This window comes from Taudactylus pleione, unplaced genomic scaffold, assembly GCF_031769625.1.
Source record: "Taudactylus pleione unplaced genomic scaffold, aTauple2 ptg000535l, whole genome shotgun sequence".
In the NCBI taxonomy this organism is placed as follows: Eukaryota; Metazoa; Chordata; class Amphibia; order Anura; family Myobatrachidae; genus Taudactylus; species Taudactylus pleione.
In genome coordinates, this window is record NW_028284937.1 from 6,908,034 (window position 1) to 6,932,920 (window position 24,887).

A 24,887-nucleotide genomic window follows, 5' to 3' on the forward strand; every position below is an offset into this window, starting at 1 on the left:
GGCACCTTATCACTTTTCACTCTGTCTCCTAACACTGCTGAGTAAATAGACCCCTTTGTCAAAAAACGGGGATAAGTTTTCACCTATGAATAGGTGGCGTAAAAAAATGGCAGAATTGGGGTTTTGGGGTGCAGACTTAAAAAAAAAGCACCCTGCAGCCCTTGGAGTGTCCCCTTAAAGTTATCTGCGTCCAATTTTTTTTTCAAATTGGCATAGGACACCCCAAAAAAAGTGGTTTCGTTTTGGAGGCAAAAAAAAAAAAAGTTGGGGGACAAACTTAAAAACGAGTGAAATTGACTATGGGGGGTTCCCCAAGTATGTTGCAGGTGTTTTCTAGAATGCGGGTGGTAGCGGCAGGTGGATTTTTGAAGAATAGGGACTTCAAAATATGCTTGCACACATTTTCATATACCCTAAATTCGATGGGACTAGCTGTTTTGTAAAAAAAAAAAAGTACCCATAGTGATCCCCCATGTCAGACCATCTTTTGGGGGGGTGACAGGCTGATATCCACAAAAAGTGACAGGACTTTTCGCTACTTACCTTTCCGCCGGGTCCCGTTTTCACTGAATCCTAATTGTATACGGGGATACGCGAGCACGCACCCAATACTTTATCCCCAGGAAAATCGGCGATGATGGCGAAAAGTCCGACCTCTGACTTTTCGCCGCTAATTGAATATGGCCCTAAATCTAGAAACAGTGACTTAGCAGCTCCTTGTAGTGGAGTGCTTAGTGGTGTACTTTAATGTCCTGGAGATAGATGTCTGGGTAGGTGTTGCAGTGTAGGCGAGTCGGTAAGGTTGTTGGCACGGAAGGGATGTAGTATTGTGCAGGTGGATGATGTAAGCTGTTAGCAGACGTGAGAAAATAGATGCAAAGAGAAGTGGACAATAATTGGGTGTCATTAAATTAGGTCTGTGTATGGAATTGGTATGAAATACCGCCGGCCGCATGGTCGGCGGTTCGATTCCCGGCAGCGGCAGCCCGACATCAGCAGAGATCCCGGCAGCGGAAGCCTGACAGCGCTGGAAATCCCGTTCATGGATAGGTAAGTATTGTCTAACCTAACCTAACCCCCCTAACCCTCCTTAGGGGTGCCTAACCCTAACCTCCCCCCCAAGTGCCTAACCCTAATCCCCCCTCTAAGTGCCTAACCCTAACCACCCCCTTCCCCGCTGCCTTAACCTAAGTCCCCCCCCGGGGTGCCTAACCCTAAGTCCCCCCCGGGGTGCCTAACCGTAACCCTCCCTCCCCCTAGCCTAACCCTCCCGGGGGGGTGCCTAACCCTAAGTCCCCCCCGGGAGCCCTAAACCTAACCCTCCCCCCCGGCGGCTGTCCGCTCGTGACGCCCGGCATCACTACGATCGGGATGCCGGGCGCCGGTCTCCCGGCGTCGGGGAAATGCCGGGCGTCTACATCTAGACGCCCGGCATTTCACCCTTGCCGGGATATGACAGTCGGGAAGCCGGCTGCCGGTATTTAGGCAGTCGGCTTCCCGATTGCATACCCTGTCTATTTGACTCTATTGAAAAAGATACATAGAGGCCTATGTAGTAATAATTACGGAACTACCACTAGTATTAAGGATCCGTTTCGTGGCAGATATTTTCATTTTGAATGTGTACTAAGTGAAACTAGCAGGGACAGCTGCAGTACCTACGACATTGAACAAGGGAAGTAAACATTTATTTATGTTTTGCGTGTTTTAGTGGTAGGAATTGTCACCAATTTTCACTTGAAAGCAGCAGTGTTTATTTTAGTGTGCTAAAATTCTTTATATATTTGTTACAAAGCCATTTAGGATTGGTATTGGGTTCTCAGTACTTTGATCCAAGGACATATAATGTTGTGTATCAACTGCATAAAAGTTGTAGACCAAGCTATGACGTCTGATTATGTCACCCAAAGTTATCATGTACAATAATGCAAATAGCTTGATACACGCCTCTGATCCCTGCTGGTGATGTTACCGTTCCTGCAGACTCCTAGAAATATAAAGAAGCATTTACAGGTTTACAGGTACAGTCAAAGGCTTCAATTATTCTGCTCCCCCCTGATAGTTTTGGACTATGCTCCGGCCCCACTGTTACAGACGATTATTTTGTATGTCCAGCATAAAAATCTGTGCTAAAACTTCCTTCCTCCTGCGCCGCTCCCCTACTCTACTATTTGTTGAAGAAGAGATAGAAAATAAAAAAGAAGGGGTTACCTGTGTAAGACAGAAATGGTCTATATTCTCTTTTTTTTTTTAAATTCTTTTTATTGAGACATCGTGAAAGAAAAACACACATTGACTGGTATTTTCACATTAAATATTTTCTTAGTTACATATTCCAATCATAGTAAGAAATAACATTTCCATAGTTTACAGCAATATCTTGAATTTGTATTCGCAAATTGATTTACACAAATAAACGATTAGAGAAGTGTATAAATAGTCTGTCGTCCTGAGAGCTCGGGAAAAGAGACTCATCCACATTTCCCTTCATATCAGGTTTATTGGTGGATCTTGTGATGCTAATCTGGTGAGGTACCAGGTAGTATTTTTAAAACGGCTGTGTGTATTTGCTTTCTGGTTGGTAACGGAACATTATCAATATATACCTCCCACAGGCTAAAAAAAAGTGCTCCACCTTTTTTTCCTTATATAAGAGTGTCTCCACCCAATCCATCTTAAAAATAAAATAAAACTTAGTTTGAAATATCGGAAACTGAGGAGGTGAACTGTCCAGCCAGCTTTGTAATATTGTTTTTCTACCAGCTGCGCTCACAGCCAATAGAATTTTTTTACTCTCTGAAGTCATCCTCATTTCTGAGTCAAAAAGTCCCAAAATTGCCCATTCGGGAGCGAAAGGGACATGGTTAACCAATTTTTCTTGTGTATACTTTCAATTTAAGTGCCAAAAGTATTTGATAATAGGACAAGCCCAAAGACAGTGATAGTTATCTGCATTTCCCTGATGACATCTTGGATTTGTAGTTGCTCCCATCTTAAACCGTTGGAGCGGGGAGCGCTAAGTGTTGTGATATATGTTTAGGAATAGTTCTATAAATATATACTAGCTGAAAGGGTTTTCCTGGAATATTCTAATGCATTTTCCATCAGAGGTATCATTAGGGATGGAAAATTGGTCAATCATTTGGACATACCACCAGATACAACCGAATGATCCATCGTATCCCTTGTATAATGTATTGATATTGCTCTCTTTTGAGGTACCTTATATGATAAGAAAGTATCTGTATTTTCCCAATCTTTATTTGAAAAGCAGTGTATTATGTGGGTTAGATAAAAGCGTACTTGTATAAACGCTAACAGATAGGCCCCAATTGTTGGAAATTGTTGCAAAAGTTCTGCGTATGTGAGAAGGCGTTTCTCCTCTGTTGAAACCAGAGATTTGATATTTAAGATACCCGCTAATCGCCATATCTTAAAGGGGTGAGCAGCCATGCCATCAAGAAAGTTTGGATTCTGGATTAGTGGTAGGTGAAGTGAGTAATGCGGGTTAAGGCCAGCTTTATGATGCAAAATATGCCATAGCCTTCTAGTTGTCCACAGTAGTGGATTTTCTTTTATGGATTAATCTATCTCCTGATCATGTTGATGCAAGAGACAGACTAAGTCGCAATTCTGTAGAAAACCTTGTTCCAGAGAAATATTGGTATAAGTTGAGGATCGCTGGAGCCAGTCCCGCAAATGTCTCAAGATCGCAGCCTGATTGTAGACAATAATATCTGGGAAGTTTATACCTCCATTGGCTTGTTATTGTAATTTCCTTAGAGCTATTCTGGGTCGTCCTTACTTCCAAATAATCGACAAATCAATGTGTTAATTTGAAGATGATCTGTTTTGGTTAATATTACCGGAAGTGATTGTATAGGGTATAATAGTCTGGGTAGCGGCACCATTTTCAAAAGATTTGCTCTCCCCAAGAAGGACAAAGGAAGACGTTCCCATCCCTTAATGTCTGTTGCTAAAGTTGTAATAGCTTTTTTAATATTGAATTTATAAAAGTTAGAAATGTTGCGTGTTAAAGTTAATCTCAAATAAGAGATTTGGGGCCATATTCAATTAGAGGCGAAAAGTCCGTTATCGCAGATAATTTATCGCCGATGACGACACTTTCGCCTATTGCAATTATACCCGTATTGTATTTCAAAGACTTTTTGCTGGCGCGAAAGTTTCTGTTAAAAAACGGGGATAAGTTTTCACCATGTAATACATGGCGAAAAAAAGTGCAGAATTGGGGTTTAGGGGTGCAGGCTTAAAGAAATTAGCCTGCAGCCCTGGGAGGGTCCCCTAAAAGTAATCTGTGTAAAAAAAAATAGAAAAAATCATCTGGACACCCCAAAAAAATTAACTTTAATTTTGGGGTACAAAATATATATATATTTGGGAACAAAGTTTGAAACTAGTGAAATTTATTCACGGGGGGTTCCCAAGTATGCGGCAGGTGTTTTCTAGAATGTGGGTGGTAGCGGCAGGTGCATTTAAGAAGAATTTTTAAAAATGACTTTAGGGACTTAAAAATATGCTTGCACCCATTTTCATGTACCCCAAATTTGATGGGACAAGTTATTTTTTTTTTTTTTAAATAAAGCCGCATTTATGCACCTGCCGTGGCTATTAAAAACCCTGACTACCTTCAGCAGCCCAAATCGGGGGTACCCATAGTGATCCCCCATGTCAGGACCTCTTTAGGGGGGTGACAGGAAAATTTCCTGAAAATTGAATGGACTTTTCGATACTTACCTTTCCGCCAGGTCCCGTTTTCACCGGATCCTAATTGAATACTGGGAAAAGGCGGGCACGCGCCCGATACTTTATCCCAGAAAAAACGGCGATGAGGGCAAAAAATCCAACCTCAGACTTTTCGCCCCATATTGAATACGGGCCTTGGTGTTTCGCCCATTGGAGGGAGAATTGAGAGGTCCGTCCATTACAACGAGTTGAACCTGTAAATGGTCTATATTCTAACATAAAACAGACAGTATTTTCACAATCACTTTCCTGCACACAACACAAATAATAAAAAAAAAAGTTTGAGATTAGAGTCCCTTTAAATTAAAATCTGAGGAATTCTTGCATATAAGATTCATATATGTATATTTCAGGACCTTTAAAGTCATTTGTCAACAAACACTCCCAGTTTCTAATCATCAGTCTTCTGCTCTTTTTATTTATATATTGTTTTAAATGACATATCCATTTTACATTATACCTCCTGGAGCCTGTACTTTCTCTGACCTTTCAACCCTATTTTCACCTTCTCAAGAAAGCAGGAGTTTCAAAAACGATCTAATTGTATAATGCATTCCATGTGTTTTTTCCTTTACAATGTGAATTTCTGTATTGCCAGTAGAATCTGACTTTTACTCAATTTAGCAATCTAATTGCAAGTTCCTAATTTTTAACATATACTCCATCAATGTTTAATTGTATGTTTACATTACATACTTACTGAATTATTCATCTATGTAATCATGCATGAACATGATTGGTGCATGCCAAAATGTGTATATTATTTAGTGCATTGGGGCTTGGGATACTGTCCAGAGTGCTTTCAGCTGAAGATGAGGCTGATTAAAAGTTAACTAGTTTGAGTAGCTATTAAGTCCATTATGTCTCAGCATAGGAAAATTGCGTGTGTGTTTTTCCCTAGAATAATGACGCATAATAACCTAGTGATCTTTAGGTAATTTCACTTCTCGGAGCCATGTAATCAAATTTCAAGATGTGTTTTGTGTACTCTTTGTTTAACATTCACAGTAACATCACTAATAATGCAATCATCTTTTAACTGTATTAAATACTTGCTTTTAGGTACATCATATTACAAAATAATAAGTTATAAAATATGGTTTTCAGTAACATAGAAAATCATATTTGATGACAATTTGGCCTCTTAATTCTGAATTGTAGTGATCTATGATAGAGATAAGCTTCCTGTGGATTTATAACTCGAGGTGGGGGTCACACAATATGATTTTGGGGTCCCGTGGATGTCAGTAATGCAAAACATTTTATAGGGAACTGCCTCTCTTATGGTTTCAGTACAATCACATAGTGACATCTACAATACCAGCTACAATGTAGTACTACGGTCAGGGGCGCCGAGAGGAGGGGGAGCAGGAATTAATTACCCGGGCGTGGGCTTGCTGGAGGGGCCCGGGTTCGACGCCGCTCCCCCATTCCTCCTCCCTGCTAGCAGCCCAGCAAACGCTGCTGACACTACGGTAAAGCAATATTTCAGGACATGCAGAAAATAGATTAACATACAACTGTTAGTGGTGTTTTTAATAGGACCCTCTGAAATGAAGATTTTCTAACACTGCTCATTGAACAGCAATAGAAAATTTTCTTTCAAGCCGTTTATTTAATAAAAATAATAATAATAAGTCACTGGGGTAGTTGAAGCACTGAATCTAGAAATAAAATTTTCCATTTTAGCAGGTATCCTCAGAGTCCATCTATGTGGTTTTCCACCATCTCAGAGGTAAGGCTAATTAGTCCTCGGCCACTTCTGTCCAGAGGATTTTACGTTATCTCAATGCATGTCAGAGCATACCCAGAATATGCACTTATAATGAATACGGCTTTATTTTGGGTGAATAAAATCAGTTGCTGTGATTAATGACAGGGTTGGTAATAATGATTTAGGAGGCAGTACTATACCGTAATGTTTTTATTTTTTGCTGATATCAACATTTCTAATATTTACAACAAGATTACAAAAGTCTGCACACAAAGCATTTGTGCAGACAAACATCTGAAAGCAGGATGAGTGCATCTACTAGATCCCGGTCCTATATCCCATTGCACTCTTACCTGCACCTCCTTTGCCTGCCTTACCGATAGTTAAAACTTTAAACTTCAGTTTTTTAATGTAGAGTTCTATGGCCATTCTATACTAAATACCATCTTGACTGTTTTCAAAGCAAATAAAAGCCTACCCCAAAATATTGTTTACCTGGGGGTCCAACAACACATGAACTGGCAAATCCATGCTCTTGTCACTGGCCACTTGCCTTTGCCAAAGATCAACTGCAGGATAATGTGCCGAGTCTGCCCACCAAATTTTGTTTCCTGTTGGGCAGCATGTTGGTGAAGTGGTAGCAAACAGAAAGTGTACAAGGTATCTAGGGGTCATGTGACTACCAGACCCAGGTAGGTCATTTTTAGGGCAAGTTTTTACTTTTTAGTTAGTGAATGGAATTATGTTTTAAAGATAATATTTATTTTATTTTATTATGGGGCAGCACAGACGGTGTAATGGTTGGCGTTACTGCCTCACAGCAATGAGGTCATGGGTTCAATTCCCACCATGGCCCTAACTGTGTGGAGTTTGTATACTCTCCCTGTGCTTGCGTGGGTTTCCTCCAGGTACTCTAGTTTCCTCCCACACTCCAAAAATATACTGGTAGGTCAATTGGTTCCCCACAAAAATGAACCTGTGTGTGCGCATGTGAGGGAATATAGAATGTAAGCTCCACTGGGGCAGGGATTGATGTGAATGGCCAAATATTCTCTCTGTAAAGCGCTGCGGAATATGTGTGCGCTATATAAATAACTGGTAATAAATAATAAAATACTATTTTATACAGTTTACTCTGACGTGCAGACGCTGAAACTAGATATAATAGTGTTTCCACTTTGTGGTGAACATAAAAATACATGCACTATAGCAGCACATCCTCCTGCTTCTCTTTTCAAACTGTCTACAACCTTGTTATCTTCCATAACCAGTAGAATAGCAGAATAGTGGAGGTTTCTTCAGCAGGAAGCTCTGTAACCATCTTATGGTAAATACAGTAGTTTTCTAAAGAGCAAGCAAACCCACTTTTACTAAAGGCCGATGCGGTATCGTGAGCAATTCTCCCCGGCACTCCAGGACACGATGTGCAGCAAAAGCTGCACAATGTGACACAAGATCTATCGTGCACGATCCAATGATTTGCATATCACTAGATCGTGCACCATAGTAGACAGATGCTTGCACGGATCAGGGAGATCCTCGATGCAAGCATCTTTGTAAAAGAAAATCAATAAGACACAGATGCAGTAACGGATGCATTTTATCTCGTTGCCCACCCACATGCCAAAACAAACTTTTTTTTACTTCAGCAATACAGAAACAAAACACAGGGGTGGCAAAGGTGACGGGGTATGGGAGCGGCAACAAAGTTGGAGTGGAACCAAGTAGATATATAGCATAAAAAGTAACTCGTACCAAGAAAGTATACTTGCCCATAGGTATCCATTGTATTGCTAATTAATGAGAAGAAGGTTCAGTAACACTAAAGAAGTATGTTCAAGGGCTCTAGTTGGCCAGCTATTTTCAAGAACGCAATGTGGCCACAGATGAAGGTCGCTTTGTGCTTGCCTCTAATTTTGTGTGTCTCAAAATACTCAAAATAATTGTTTATAATAAAATAGAAACTTAAGCTGCTGTTGGGTGGAGGATTGTCATCTAACATAAAAATAAACGGTACTTCCTCATCTTTGCGGCCCCCTGCTGGAGCCGGTGGTTATGCTACTTACATATCTTCACTAGAGTCCAACGTCATTCCCTACCATCCAAGTGGGCATGGAGGGGGAATATATCCATGTGGAGAGCGAAGCGAGCCCGCAAGGGACCGAATGGTATTTCCTCATCTTTACGCTTTATACGTATCTTCACTGACGGCTCCAGCAGGGGTCCGCAAAGATGAGGAAGTACCAAATAAACTAGTACCAGAAGTGATTAATACAGACCAGAAACATTTAATAAAACATAAATGTGTCACCAAATAACATAATAAATGTGTATAATTAATTTAAAGGGAGACCAAACTAAAATGAGATTCAAACTAAAATGATAGAAATCAATATACTAAATATAATAATAGCACAGGAAATACTGTGTATGATCTAGTTGAATGTTTGCATGTAATTAAATATGTCCGCTATACCTTAAGCTTGGTACACACTTGGACGACCAGGCGACCCAGCCGCGATGTAACGATATATTGCATCGTCGAACACACTGCATGATCTGCTGTACGACAGTGCGATATATCCTTACATGTTTAATGTACACTGTACCCACACCACTGGAAGATGCGACAACCCAATTCATCATATGAGAAATTGGGTGTTTTTTTTAGGAAACACACACTACACGATGATCTTCCCGATCCATTACAGACGATATATCGTATAGTGGTACCCAGCTTTATTCCTCTGCTGCAGGTTGAGATGTCAGGTTTGGATGATTGATGGGATCATACATAAGGGCAGGGCCAGTGGTGTTGCAGTAACTGAAATAACTGCCCCAGCAGTTTTTGACTTGTATGAGATCCAGATCCCAAGTAAATGAGGGAGGAGCTTTATCAAACTGTAATCGCAAAGGGAGGTAATACTTTCATTTTGAACACAGCTACTTATTTTACTTCCATGGTTCATTTGATTGGTTTAGTGGTGCCTTAAATATTGTAAGAAAACAATATCAATGTATTAAAACATAAAACCAATATCTTTATAGTTGTAACATCGTTATTCAATGCTAAGAAAGGATGTGAAGTAAGAGCTATACCCACCAGTTTATAAGAAGGGCCAGATTAACAATGTAGTGGATGGGACTACAACTCCAGACCTCCACATAAACATAGGCCCATCATCATGACAGCAGGATGATGACCAGTCACCCAGCTGACCAAATGGTTGGCCATAAATCCATAAGTATTACTATTGTATTTCTATTTTTGTCACAAAATGATGCAATTATTCTACTTTTATGTACTTAGGAAGACATTGGGGCTGATAGTGTAGGGGTTGTACACACCCACATGGCACTGACCACACCCACACAGCACAGACCACACCAACACAGCACTGGTCACACCCACACAGCACTGACCACACCCACACAGCACTGGTCACAGCTCCTCTGCTTATAATAGGCCCTTCATCATTTTCAGTCCCATGCCCATTTGGTTCTTATTCCAACTCTGTGTATAAGGATGAGCAGGGATGGTCACCTGACGTGTATTAAGTGATATGTTACATCGGAAAGTTCTGCAGTACTAACGGGCCCACGTGACATTAATTTTCTATGTCACATTGATAATACTCCACCACCCGTCTATGCAGATGTCACATCCCAACATCACCCCTTCCTGCAATGGATAGTTAACATAAAGTATGCAAATAAATTAACCTATTGCAGTCATAGATAGTCATATTGGTTTTTAATAACATTTAATTAGACCTTAATGGCCTATCATCAAGAATTCAAGAGTATCCTCAACCATATAAAAAATTATTGCAACTTATAATGAGAGAATAAAAATAGTGCAAATACATTATTTCCTGTGACTGACACAGAAGTCTGTACAATTTGGGGTACATTTATAAAAACCTAGGTGGTATCAAAGCTAATGCAAATATTATAAAAGTGTTTCATCATTTTCATAGTTGTGTCATTTTCACTACTTTTCTGCACCTTTCTTACAGCTGATCCCAACAGTTATGCGTGCGCCTGCTTTACATCTTAAAATTAATGATAAACTCTTAATTTCTGTATATATTTGTTGTGAGTTGTGACAATGATAAATTGCACCCGCTCTCCTATCCATTCTGCCAACCTATGATAACACTAACCTAACTATCACTAACATTTCCCCATACTCCCCTACAAACACACGTTCATTGAATATCGTGCGCAGTACCCATTCAGAATAACGGGAGATGCTTTATAATGTATCCCTCGCTGTACAGAGCTGTCCCATTCAGAACTAAGGGAGATGCTTTATAATGTATCCCTCACTGTACAGAGCTGTCCCATTCAGAATAACAGGAGATGCTTTATGACGTATCCCTCGCTGTACAGAGCTGTCCCATTCAGAACTAAGGGAGATGCTTTATAACGTATCCCTCGCTGTACAGAGCTGTCCCATTCAGAATAACGGGAGATGCTGTATAACGTATCCCTCGCTGTACAGAGCTGTCCCATTCAGAATAACGGGAGTTGCTTTATAACTTATCCCTCGCTGTACAGAGCTGTCCCATTCAGAATAACAGGAGATGCTTTATAACGTATCCCTTGCTGTACAGAGCTGTCCCATTCAGAATAACGGGAGATGCTGTATAACGTATCCCTCGCTGTACAGAGCTGTCCCATTCAGAACTAAGGGAGATGCTTTATAACGTATCCCTCGCTGTACAGAGCTGTCCTATTCAGAATAACAGGAGATGCTTTATAACTTATCCCTCGCTGTACAGAGCTGTCCTATTCAGAATAACAGGAGATGCTTTATAACGTATCCCTCGCTGTACAGAGCTGTCCCATTCAGAATAACAGGAGATGCTTTATGACGTATCCCCAGCTGTACAGAGCTGTCCCATTCAGAACTAAGGGAGATGCTTTATAACGTATCCCTCGCTGTACAGAGCTGTCCCATTCAGAATAACGGGAGTTGCTTTATAACTTATCCCTCGCTGTACAGAGCTGTCCAATTCAGAATAACGGGAGATGCTTTATAACGTATCCCTCACTGTACAGAGCTGTCCCATTCAGAATAACGGGAGATGCTGTATAACATATCCCCAGGTGTACAGAGCTGTCCCATTCAGAATAACGGGAGATGCTATATAACGTATCCCTAGCTGTACAGAGCTGTCCCATTCAGAAATATGGGACATAGCCCTCAAATCCAGTTCTCCTTCCCAGTTCACCCTCCAACTGATCAACCGTCCCCCGCCAACCCACCCCCCAGTATTGCAGTTGTTGGGTAACGTTGTCTTCCCCTTGTTCTTCCCTTGTACTATCTCTGCCACCAGTGCTCCTTGTCTTTTGTCTTCTTTACCCCTTCAGCCACTCTAACACTGTCTGCTTGCCCATGTGATTGGTAAATCTAATGTTATTTAACGGTATGGTCTCTCAACACACGGGCAATCATAGATTTACTCACATATCTTAGCTGTACACTCTTATAATCAACTAAAAAATAATGGGGTCCTCCCCAATTCACATAAAAATAGGGTAAGCTTCATCAGTGAGGTCTTAGAGAATTCGTAGATTACTGCTTACAAAAACATGTACATGCAGAAATACAGTATGACCTGGGTTGCTTTTTTTTATTATAACTTTTACTGTGCATAGTTGCACTGCTGATCATTATCATGAAATTTAATTTCAACTGGCCAACCCTGGAGGAATTGTTAGAATACAGTGCCTTGCAAAAGTATTCACCCCCCTTTGCATTTTTCATATTTTGTTGCCTCACAACCTGGACTTAAAATGGATTGTGTGTAGATGTGCTTCATTTCATTCACAGAACATGCCTACAACTGTGAAGTTGTGCTTATTTTTATATTGTGAATCAAACAACATTTAGGACAAAATAATGGTGCCCATACACGGTACGATTTTTCACCCGATATGGACAGTTTCGACAGGTTGTACAGGTTGTTTTTGTGTGTTCTGCAACCTTGATGCGCGTCCCCACCGTCCTCTAGTTGAATTGCAGATCAGATGGTTTTGCAGAGAGATCTACGATCTTTTGAGTACAATGTGATACACTTGTATGCATCTTATCCTATGATCATAACGATCAATCGTACACCATTTGACCACATCTTATGAAGAATTTCAAGGGAAATCGTACAACACATCTTACCAACTTTGAATTGCACTGTGTATGGGGGCCTTTAACAGAAAACTTCAGCGTGCATAACTATTCACCCCCCTAAAGTCAGTACTTTGTCTAGCCACCTTTTGTGGCAATTACAGCTGCAAATCGCTTTGGATAAGTCTCTATGAGCTTGCCACATCTTGCCCCTGGGATTTTTGCCCATCCCTCAAGGCAAAACTGCTCCAGCTCCTTCATGTTGGATGGTTTCTGTGAACAGCAATCTTCAAGTCTGACCACAGATTCTCAATTGGATTGAGATCTGGGCTTTGACTAGGCCATTCCAACACTTTTAAATGTTTCCCCTTAAACCACTCAAGTGTTGCTTTAGCAGTATGCTTCGGTCCATTGTCCTACTGGAAGGTGAACCTCCGTCCCAGTCTCAAATCACAGGCAGACTGAAACAGGTTTTATATCCCTGTATTTAGCACCATCCATCTTTCCATCGACACAAATCAGTTTCCCAGTCCCTGCTGCTGAATAACATCCCCACAGCATGATGCTGCCACCACCATGTTTCACTGTGGGGATGGTGTTCTTGAGGTGATGAGATGTGTTGGGTTTACGCCAGACATAGCGTTTTCCTTGGTGGCCGAAAAGTAAAATTTTAGTCTCATCTGACCAGAGCACCTTCCTCCATACATTTGGGGAGTCGCCATGTCTTTTGGCAAACTCAAATCGTGTCTTCTTATTTTTATCACTAAGTAATGGCTTTTTCTGGCCACTCTTCCATAAAGCCCAGCTCTATGGAGTGTACGGCTTATTGTGGTCACATGCACAGATACACCAGTCTCTGCTGTGGACCTCTGAAGCTCCTTCAGGGTTACCTTTTGGTCTCTGTGCTGCCTCTCTGATTAATGCCCTCCTTGCCCGGTCTGACTTTTGGTGGGTGGCCCTCTCGTGGCAGGTTTGTTGTGGTACCATGTTCTTTCCATTTGATGATGATGGATTTGATGGTGCTTTGGGCTACCATCAAAGATTTGGATATTTTTTTATAACCCAACCCAGAATTGTACTTCTCAACAACTTTGTCCCTGACTTGTTTGGAGAGCTCCTTGGTCCTCATGGTGTGATGCCTCTTGCTTAGAGGTGTTGTAGCCTCTGGGGCCTTTCAGAAAAGGTGTGTTTATACGGACATATCATGTGACACTTAGATTTCACACAGGTGGACTTCATTTCACTAATTATGTGACTTCTGAAGGTAATTGGTTGCACCAAAACTTTTGAGGGGCTTCATAGCAAAGAAGGTGATTACATATGCACATGCCAATTTTCTGAAATTTATTTATAAAAACATTCTTTTTTATATATTTTTTTCTCATTTCACTTCACCAAATTAGACTATTTTCTGCAGATCCATCGCATAAAATTCAGGTTATAATGTAACAAAAAAGGTAAAAAGCCAAGGGGGTGAATACTTTTTCAAGGCACTGTATATATCCGGTAAACAGTGGAGCTGTAGCTGTTATGGACCTATAGCTGTTTATCTGTGAGATACAAGTGCATAGGACATGGTTATCCTCAACAGACAAGTAACTGACATGTTGGAATAGTGTACACATAACTAACGGTATACATCTTTTGTTCTTGTCTCCGCTGTGCAGGAAGAGCGAGAAGATGGCTATGAAAGGCTGCTTGAGCATAACAAAATATTTCCTGTTTGTCTTCAACCTGTTTTTCTTTGTAAGTACAGTGCGCATTCTGTTTTTTTTATTTTCTTAATAACATTTGCAGTGTTGCTGCTCATAGTGACCGCTGCTGTAGCACATTTTGTTGTGTGTTGTGCCTTCCGTTATAATGTTACCCATACTTCTACCAAAAGACAATAATTAAGAGGTTTCTTACTAGTTCATTGACAATCATATGGAAGGAGTCCAGTAATTATACAGCAACTTGTTGATCTGGGATCAGATGTCACTGGAGTCCTAGGGCCCTATTGCCACTGTGTTACTTAGCTGCTATTACATTTATCTGTATTGGGTTATGTGGACAGGTTTAGGAAATGTTTATATGTTCTGTCCTCATTGCTTATGGGTAAGGGTAAGGCTCCCACGCACCGTATGATGATCTTCTTATCAGGACACTTTTTCCTAAGGACAGGCTGCTGTAAAAACATTATAAGTCGAGAACAAAGTATAATCACATAAAACATACTTCCTACGGTATCAGGCATTGCTACAGGATAATTTGCCAACATGTTCATGTTTTATAGATGAGAGGCATTAAACATTTATCATAAACTATATTAACAGCTTTAATAACCCTAGATATATTTCGGAATATGGTCTCCCAAAATTCAACCTGTGTATCTGGGTAACTGGGTGGTTTTACTATGCATGACCTCTTTGAATAAAATGCAACCAATATTAAGCTTAATTTAAAATTTTTAAGATTTATTTTTTCTTACTTCCAAGAACGATATTTGCAGTTGTATTCATTCATTTTTTTACAACATCGATAGCAACATGTGCTGTAATTGTTGATGGAGTACATTTTATTTCAATGTTACAGCGTTGTTTTTTTTTTTATTTAATTTATTTCAAATAATTGTGTTTGTTTATTCTTTTATTTAAGCTGTATATAGATGATGGCTTTAAACCCAATGCACTGAGATATTTTCTATTTAACTCTAAACTTAACTCAAACCTAGAAATAACCACATGGACAATTGTATTTGATGAAGCTGAGGTTGAAGTATTTATTAATAAGTAAATTCCTATTAGATCAATTCAGAGTGGCAAGAAGGAACTGAACACTGGCAGCAGCCAATCTGCAACTACTTTATAAAATGTAAAGGCTGGTATTAAACTAGCCCTTGGTGCAACCTGTGTTACATAGGAAAACCCCTCCCCTTACTTGATCAGTACTGGTCCTACCCATGATACAGAGGCCAGGCCCACACCTAAGGTATGGGCTCAATGAAATAACAGTCCTGGAACATCACCCCCATTCTGGAGCACAAACTTGGAAACCATTCTCCTAACCTTCTGTTGAATGTGGTCCATGGTAGGGCCGTCAGCACCTGGAAGTGCAGCAGGTGAAGTTGAAAACTCTCCGAGCAGCTGTACACACAGCAGGGTGCCTGTCTGTAGCGTTTAATGGATGCTATGGGTGGCACTGCCACAGCGATCCTGGGTGCAGGGTGCCATTTCAAACTCCCTGCTAGTCAGAAACAAGGGCCGGTGACGGTGCCACCCACAGGGCCCTGCACTCTCCTTGGCAGCACCGGTGGCACACCCCTAGTAACAGCCCTCTCCAAACCTGATGTGGCACAATATCAGACCAGATGATGGAGACATGAGGCCAATGAGAAGCAACTTCACCCAAATCTACCTTAATGGCCACAATCAATTCCCCGCCCTTCATTGTGCCCAAATCATTGCAGCCAAGGTGTAATAACAAAATGACTGGTACCCCACTTCCTGACACTGTACAATACCAAGGCAAGGAAACCTGATGGCCTTATACCGCACACTCCTAACCACCGAACTGACTGGAAACAACCATGGTTAAGAACTTTAACATGATTGTGTTGTTCCACCCAAAACACAAAGGAGTATCCCAGGATCCAGACAGACTTGTTATGCAGGGTCATGTCTGTAAAAACAGAAACCCCACACATGCACAAATAATCAAACAACACAAGTAACCAAAGCACAGACAACAGAACGTACAAGGCAAGACTAATAATAAAGGGAAAGAACGGGTGAGCTTCAAAACCTCCTTTCTTTTTTTTTGTAGGAAAATAAATGAAACACAGACCGTATGTAAGATTTATAAGCAGCAGACTTCCATCACCCTAAAACACAAATAGAATCCACAGAGCATCCAGCAGCAGGTGCACAAGTCGCTACACCCATTCTAATGGAATAGGTCCCAGAGTCCCCAGGGGACAGAGCCAAAGCATTTAAACAGCATTTTTAAACACCACGCAAAATTGAAACAAGGCCGAGTATCTGCATGCAGCAGCAATTGGACGAACACCCAAATATAAAGAACACAAACGAACTGGTCAAATTAACTGAAACCTACTAGTTACTGCTCTCGGATCTAGGCCTGCTGCCATGCCAGCTATCTCATTGGGTCCTGCAGCCACTAACGTCTGCACCTCCGCCGTGTCCCCGCTACCCATCCAGTGATGACAGCGTATCCATCACTGACCACCCACAGCTATAGCGAGCGGCCAAAAAGATGGTCGCGATGGTCAAGACCATCACGACCATCGGGCTTGCGATGAGACCCTTGTGGTAGGGTCTCGTTGCCGCAAGCCCTGGAGTGCTTTCGGCTCTTAAGAGCTGAGAGCACTCCCACTGACATCACTTGTGATGTCAGTGGTGCCGGCCCCAGACGGTAGGCGTTTCCATGGGAACGCCTCCGTCTGGGCAGCCACGTCCCCGGCACGCCCACCAAAGGGGGTCTGCTGTCACTCACCATCGACAGCACGCCCCCTTTGTAGCGAGACCCATCTTGCGCATGCGCATGACGGAGCCGGCTCCCTCATGCGCATGCGCACTTGGCCAACATCGACCTGCTTGCGAGCCCTCAGCGCTCGCGAGCGGGTCTGAATTAGGCCCAGAATCTGTGTTAGAAATATTTTCTTTGTTTTATTTTAATCATTATGACGGGAGGCTCCGCCTCCCCTGACTGCCTGTCTCTGCTGAGTAGGTTTTCAGAAATGATAAGGCAATACCTCTCCTAGCAAGCCCTCCCATGCCAGTCTGATAATCTGCCAGACATGAGAAGGACAAGGTGGATTATGAATCGTGCACAGCTGTACCAGGAACAAGTGCACAGAACCGCACATTGTCACAGCATAACAATGCATCTGCAACACCATTATCAACATGCTTAGCCCGGAATTAAATGTTCAACTGTCAGCAGCCGTAATCTAACCGTGCAGGTCTTGATTTCTGTGGACAGTCTACCCATGTGGTGGGGCTTAGATACAGTACTCCCTCTGTTGCCCTCTCAAACTTATGGCAGAAGACCTGACCCATGGGCAATACCCAATACCCAATGCACAAAATAAAATAACCCCAGCAAGGACTGAACAGTGCCCAAAAGGATCTTATCCACTGCTAAATATTTAGCGATCAGCCGGTGACATTTTTGAACTTTTTCCAGCAGCAAATGGCAATATCCTGAACTGGTATCAATTTCATAGCCGGAATATGACAAAATATGACAAGCAAGCCGTTGGGCCTTCAGTCTTATTATTGGCCACTGGAACAAATGAATTGTAATACAATGCACAAAGCGAATAAAAGACAAATTAAACGATCCTTTGGATCAACAACAATAAGAAAGTTGTCAAGGTAGTGCACTATACTATGAGGCCCAGTGCCTGCTGACATACACTAATGCGAGAATGTTCTAATGAGCTGACACCATGCACAAGGTCCATTGACAAACATTTGTTCACAAGAGTATCACCCACCATGCAAAACTCTATAGATTTAAAGAAGTCAGGGTGAAGTGGTAGAAGGCGAAAAGCTGACTCAGTGTCAACTCTAGACATCAATGCCCCCTCACCATACCCCTTCACTAAAGCCAAAGTTTTGGCAAACACCTTATGCTCAACCTTGCACATAGCCGGTTCAAGCAAATTGTTAACCGAACCCCCCTCTCCCGCATGGTAGCACAGGTGCTTATCAATCTAAATTTCCCAGGAAGAAGACCAAGCAAAGAGTTACAAAGGCAGGTAGGGAAAAGGACCCCAAATCCACTTTTGCTTGTACGTAAGGGAAATCAGGGAAATTTCGAGCCAATTTGAGATTCCGTTTGGAATTCATGGATACAGCGGCCTGATTCAGCATGCACTGCTGATCTCAGATTCCCGATTATCAGGAATCAGCGCATGCACAGGACCCATTCTGCGAGTGTGCACAATGGGTCCTTCATTGTCGCATGTAGATCCGTCAGTGCCTCTGCCTTATTGACAGGCAGAGGCATTTAAGTGGCGGGGTTAGCAGGCTTCCCAAAACGTTTTCCGGGAGTGGCAAGCCCAGGATCTGCAGTGTCCTGCAAGCCGGCTAGCCTGAGTAAGCTGATGGTGTCTATGGTGATCCCAGCCTGCGACCTCCGTCACCAGATGTTAGACAGTCAATAGGTCAACAGAGACAAAAGGTCGACAAGGACAAAAGGTCAACACTCTAAAGGTCGACATTTAAGAAAGTCGACATATACAAATGATCAACAGTGTCAAAAGGTCGACACAAAAAATATTCAGTACACAAATGGTCGACATTTAGGTTTTTTTTGGTTAGGGTTAGGCACTTACCAGAGGGTTAGGCACTTACCTTACCTTTTTACTGTAGATCTTTCAATCCACACCCAAGCACCGTAATCCTTAACTCAGAAGATTTAGGGGCTGTGGATAGAGACTATTTAGAGACAAACGTATTTAGTGCGTTGATTACTGAAATTTCTAACACTTTATCACATTACCGGTCAGAAGACCTACTGCAGAAGTACAGTATGTGGTTATAATGCTTCCATAGTTGTCTGCTCTGTAATATTTAATCATACTCAATTTTGTTACATTCCAATACATACTGTATATTGCAGTAACATATTGTACCTGACCTCTGTTCCTGGCAGATACTGGGAGGCTTGATGCTGTGTTTCGGGCTCTGGATCCTATTTGACAGAAGCAGTTTTGCCTCTATCATAATAGGTGAGTGAGATCATTTCTGGAGAGGTGCTGTTGCTTACATACCATGTCTTATTATTTACATGTACCAACAGTAAGAGAGATTTTGGCAGCACAGTGCTGTTATTATAAGTTAGGTCTTCTTTATACTATTACTAACCCTTGTACTTCTACAGTCTCTTGAAAAATTCTGTGGATGTCATGTCCAACTCTGATGTGAGCAGCTAGTAAAGCATGCTGGGAGTTGCAGTTCAGCAACTTGAAATATAGTTTCTGTCTCAGCAAAACAAGCTTATTAATATTCTTAATACAGAATATTAGGCCTTAAAAAGTACTGTTATTTTATGTTAAATTATCTTATCAACTAAGAGATTGATCCTGAGTTCTCAGCTATGCACCAGATTCATTTAGTATATTTAAATATGGTCAAAATGTAAACTATATACCATAGGCATTGATGATCTCAGTAACAATACCTAATTATATTGCATATATGCATAATAGTAAGACAGCCATGTCAAACTCACGTCCTCACTGGAGCCACTTTACTGACCATAAATGTTCACAGTACATTACCAATACAGTTGTAATTCAATAAAAATGGTTCAGAACTGTTACCATCGAGACACTTACCCATTAATGATTTGGGGATTTTAATCAATATATTATTTGCCCAGTTACAAGGTGGCATGCTGCTTCCACAATGTGACTAATGGGCAGTGCTTTTTTTGTACGAAAAGTTGTTACAGGTAGTAAAGGCAGGAAATGAGCAGGCTGAAACTTGTAGTACCTCAACAATTGCTGGCACCTATTGAATGGTCATGAGGGCCAAGCTGCTGCCCCGTGTCATGTCTATTTTTAAAGGTCAACATGCCAACATTATGCATGTTTACGGTGAGAATGTTGACAATACTATATAACCGTAACCCTAACAGCAGCCTAACCCTAACCCTAACTGCAGCCTAACCCTAACTGCACTCTAACTCTAATGGTGCATACACACGGTCAGATAAAAAGGACGATATAAACAATATTGTTTGATCGTTTATATCGTCCTTTTTTTTTTTTAACCCCTCCAACGACCAAACAGTGGTCAATGCGCAGGCACGGATGGTCGATATCGCTATCGACACCGCCCGTGCATACAGGCCAACCTGATCGTTGATCGCAGGTCGTTACGTCGTTTGGGGGTTGGTGCATGTTGCTGGCTGTTCGGTATCGAACATCCAGCACATGCAGGACGATCAGACAACGATATCTGATCATTGTCTGATCGTCCCGTATGTACGGACCATAACAACAGCCAAACCTTAACCGTAACTGCAGCCTAATCCTAACCAGAACTGCAGCCTAATCCTATCCATAACTGCAGCCTAACCTTAAAAGCAGCCTAACCCTAACTGCAGCCTAACCCTAACCCTAAAAGCAGCCTAATCCTAATTATAACTTCAGCCTAACCCTAACTGGAGCCTAATCCTAACCAGAACTACAGCCTAAAACTAACTGCAGCCTAATCCTAACCATAACTGCAGCCTAACCTTAAAAGCAGCCTAAGCCTAATAGCAGCCTAACCCTAACTGCAGCCTAACCCTAAAAGCGGCCTAACCCTAACTGCAACCTAGTCCTAACCATGACCCTAACGCTATGTTCATAATGTCGACAAGCATGTCGACATTTGAACATTTCAACATTTTGTCTTTGCCAAAAATGTCAAAATATTGCATGTCGACATTATGAACATGCTGACATTATTAAATAATTTGTTATAATTCTGAATGCCGACAATATGTCTACATACCCCGGTCTTTGGGTAATTTCTCTGGCCTGCAGTTGCTGTCGGTGCTATGTAACTAACAAAAATGGGGGTCTCAGAGACCACAGGAGGGACGCAGTGCCATCTGGCCAGTGATTATCTTCACACCGCTGCTTCTGTTTCCTGCCTCTGACGCACAACCTGTGGAGGTGCTCGGTGACTGCTGGGGGCGGGTGGATGAAGAAATGGGTCCTCCATGCCACCCTGCCAAGCCTATCTTACCTCTGATATGCTTCCGGATGGCCAAGTCAGAGGAGGATGGCCGCGGGGCTGTGCTGCTCCTCTAATGCTGCAGCAGAGAGGGCTGTGCATACTGACACCACCCGCCCAGGATCTCCATCCTTCTGACTCCCAACAGATCTCATGATTTCCAGATTGTCTGCAGGAAACCCAGACAATTGGCATCTCTACGATGGATACCCCACATGTGCCGCACTAAAAGGGTGTCTCGGGCGACATGTGTCCCTCTGGCACCAAGTTTGACATAGCTGGTTTAAGAAGTACATTTTTTTACATTTTGACTAATAGTTTTAAATATATTACATGAATCAGGAGGCTTTAAATTGGTGCAGCACAGACTCCTTTTTTTGGCATTTTGCAAACAAATTTATAGAACTTTTATGCTATACTATTATGTGAATATGTTGTTCGCTCTCTTCATTTATATGTTTTATTTTTAGTTGGTTATATAGCCATGCTTGCCATATGAAATGACTATATCTATATGTTCAGCTTTCACTCTTTATATATCCTGCTCTTTTCTAAAAATCGCAGCAAGACGTTATTTTGTATCATTACTTTAAAAAGAAACAAAAAAAACCATATAATAACATAATGACGGTGCAGTCATAATGACATTAAAATCATTTAATTTTTAATCTGGTTTATTGATTTATTTAAAAAAAAAACAACAACAACAACAATAAGAAAACAAAACATAAAAATGAAATGAAACTAAAACATTTTGCACACGTAAAAGCAAATACACAAGCAAAACCACCAGAGAGAGAGATCGATACAGATAGGAGATCCATTTTAAGTGTAATTACCACTTCTTTTATTTTTCTATTTGATTTTTCATTCCAGTACAACATGACACAGGCCCAGCATTCGATGATATGTGATGCTTGTCCAACTAGGGTGTGTCTGTCTACTGAGACAGATTCAAAATGCGTTGGGTCACATTTGGAGAACAGTGGAGATACATACACAAGAAGACATTTGCTGTTATACTAGACTCTGGGAGGGGAGTAAAACATAAAAAAATACATGATAGATTATCTTTAAAGTGACTACTTGGCTGTAGTAAAATAATCTTAGGATATTAATTAATTGTATTAATATCATTTCAATCTAGCAAGCAGCTTCCCTACTATAGCATATGGCGTCTACAATATTTCCAGAAAGTAATGTACTTAAAAACACACCATTGAAACATTAGGTCATGTAAGGAAAGCGACTCAGCTGCAATAGAACAACTCAATTAAAGAAACCCAGTCTGTCCCAAAGAGAGCTGGGGAGAATGAAGGAAGGGAACTACAGGCTGTGCTCAAACTTGCAGGAATCTTTGTAGTGTGATCCCTCCAGGCTAGGGCTGACATTTTCGGAAAGAAAGCAGAATGATTCAGCATTTGATATTTATATAACCTGTTCCTAATCCCTCACACCCCTTTCTTTTTCTTCCCTCAGGGTCTTCATCGCCCACCTTGAAGCTTTGGTCCTATGTGTTCTCAGGAACTGGGATCCTTACAATGTTGCTGGGGTTTCTGGGCTGCCTCGGTTCGCTCAAAGAGATCAAATGTCTCCTGGGATTTGTAAGCAAACTTCTGTCTTCTCCCCTCCGCAGTGATAACAGACAATTCCTATGTTATACATTATTGCTCAATGTCATTCTTGAGTTGGATAAATATTATTGAGAAGACAGTGACTAAAAACCTACTGTGACTAGTGATAGCAGGCCTGATTCTGAGTCGGACGCAGCGGCATCTGTGTCTGTGTCTATTGTCGGTCTGTGACTTCATGCAAATACCGCATCTAGCCCTTTCCTAGTGTACATCCGTGTGACTGAATGTGCAAGGACTGAGACATCCACTTAGAGCATCTGCAGACGTTGCAATCATGCTTGGTTTATCTTTAGACAACCACCATCGGCTGCACAGTCAAAACTTACACCAGCCCTATGGTAGAGGCAGATTTTACGGCTGAGTATGGCATTCAATGTGAGCGATTAAGCATCTCTGTAGGCAACCAATTCAGTAGCACGCCCAGCAGTGGCGTCACTAGGGGGTGCGTGCCTCACCGAGTGGCACCATCTGAGGGGGTGACACCAAAATTACAGAGCTGCTCTGCTATTGTGAAGTCACCGCCTCGGATGGGATGAAGTCATGAGCAGCGGTGATGTATGACGTACGCATGTGAACGTCATCCACACTGTGCTAGGGAGAGGCTGGGGGCTACTGAGCAGCTCCAGGAGCTCTAGGCAAGCCCCCAGCATGACAAGGTTGGGACACCTCCAAAACGGCACACGTCAGGGAGCGTGGTCTCGTGTGCACGCGCAAAGGGTAAGTAGGTGACGCACTGGGTGTTATCACCCATTGTGACGACTCTGACTCCCACGACACACCCATAAAAAGGACCATCTCTGTACGTCTGAATGGCCACTTTCCTGTCACCCATGTCCCTGTCACCCATGTGCGTACATCTGAAATCGCTACTGCGACTCTGTATGAACACAATCAGGATACATGCCTGATGCAAATTAGATGCTTGCGCAGTAAAATAAAAAATTGCTTGAGATCGACAAAGCGTGTAATTAAAGAATCAGGCCTAGAATGAGAAGAATGTCCCATTTTTAAAACATAAAAAATAAGATTTGTTACAGAATTGAATTTGGTGTTAAAGCCATGTTGTATGTATGACACAACCACCCGTCAGGGTTGTCAGATGTCAGTAAATGTAATGACTACTGGGCAAAGTAACATTTTCATGTTCTAAGAACCATGCAGGGGATCAACCATGCACCTCCAGTTTTCAAAAACGGTGGTTTTATTGGACATGACAAAAGCGTTAATTGAAATACTGGTTGTCAGCCAGGCTCACACACACGACAGCTCCCTCCGAATTTACTGGGTGGGAATAATAATTGTATTTGATGGCTACATGGAAAGAATAGGCATTTTTGTTGCCAGGACATTTTCTGCATGTTTTTGGTTTCTTCTCCAGTACACCTGTCTTGTCACTGGCACGTTCCCCTGATGTACTGTAACTGATGCAGGAGGAAGCACATGTTAATCTTCCAAAGCATTGTGCACCTTCCACTGGATTAGTTTCCTGGACAAAGAGTAGCCACAAAATCCACACTGAAAGCAAAATATACAGTAAAACACGTATGACAACAAAGCATGTGCAATTTATACCTTAATCCTATTGGGGAAATGTGCACTTGATCTACTGGAGTTTCATCCTTCTTTCCAACATTCTCCATACTACGCAAAAGAATATCATGTATCATGGAGCAGTGTTCCTTGTAGCTTCCTGTAGCTGAAACCACAGATTATACTGCTCCATGGATGTACCCAGACATTTGTGTTGGACTTACACTCTGGCAGTTAATAAGCCGATTTCATACAGTATTTGGCTTCCTAAGCAACAAACCTAGAGTTTCTGATCTCCATATTACTGAGTATATTGCTGTGGTTTTTCAGACCACATTAATATGCTCTGACAATAAGGTCTCCATTAGACCCTC

The 24,887-nt window shown here is 41.7% G+C and overlaps 1 protein-coding gene across 1 annotated transcript in view; it reads left to right on the forward strand.

Annotated features, from left to right (window-relative positions):
- The window catches only part of LOC148501081 (leukocyte antigen CD37-like), a 100,857-nt gene that overhangs the window by 45,583 nt on the left and 30,387 nt on the right, over positions 1-24,887 (forward strand). The window contains exons 2-4 of the mRNA XM_088451000.1: positions 14,279-14,357; positions 19,275-19,350; positions 22,829-22,953. Of these exons, the coding sequence (XP_088307126.1) occupies positions 14,292-14,357; positions 19,275-19,350; positions 22,829-22,953 (267 nt within the window). The 5' untranslated portion in view covers positions 14,279-14,291. The remainder of the gene's footprint in view (positions 1-14,278; positions 14,358-19,274; positions 19,351-22,828; positions 22,954-24,887) is intronic.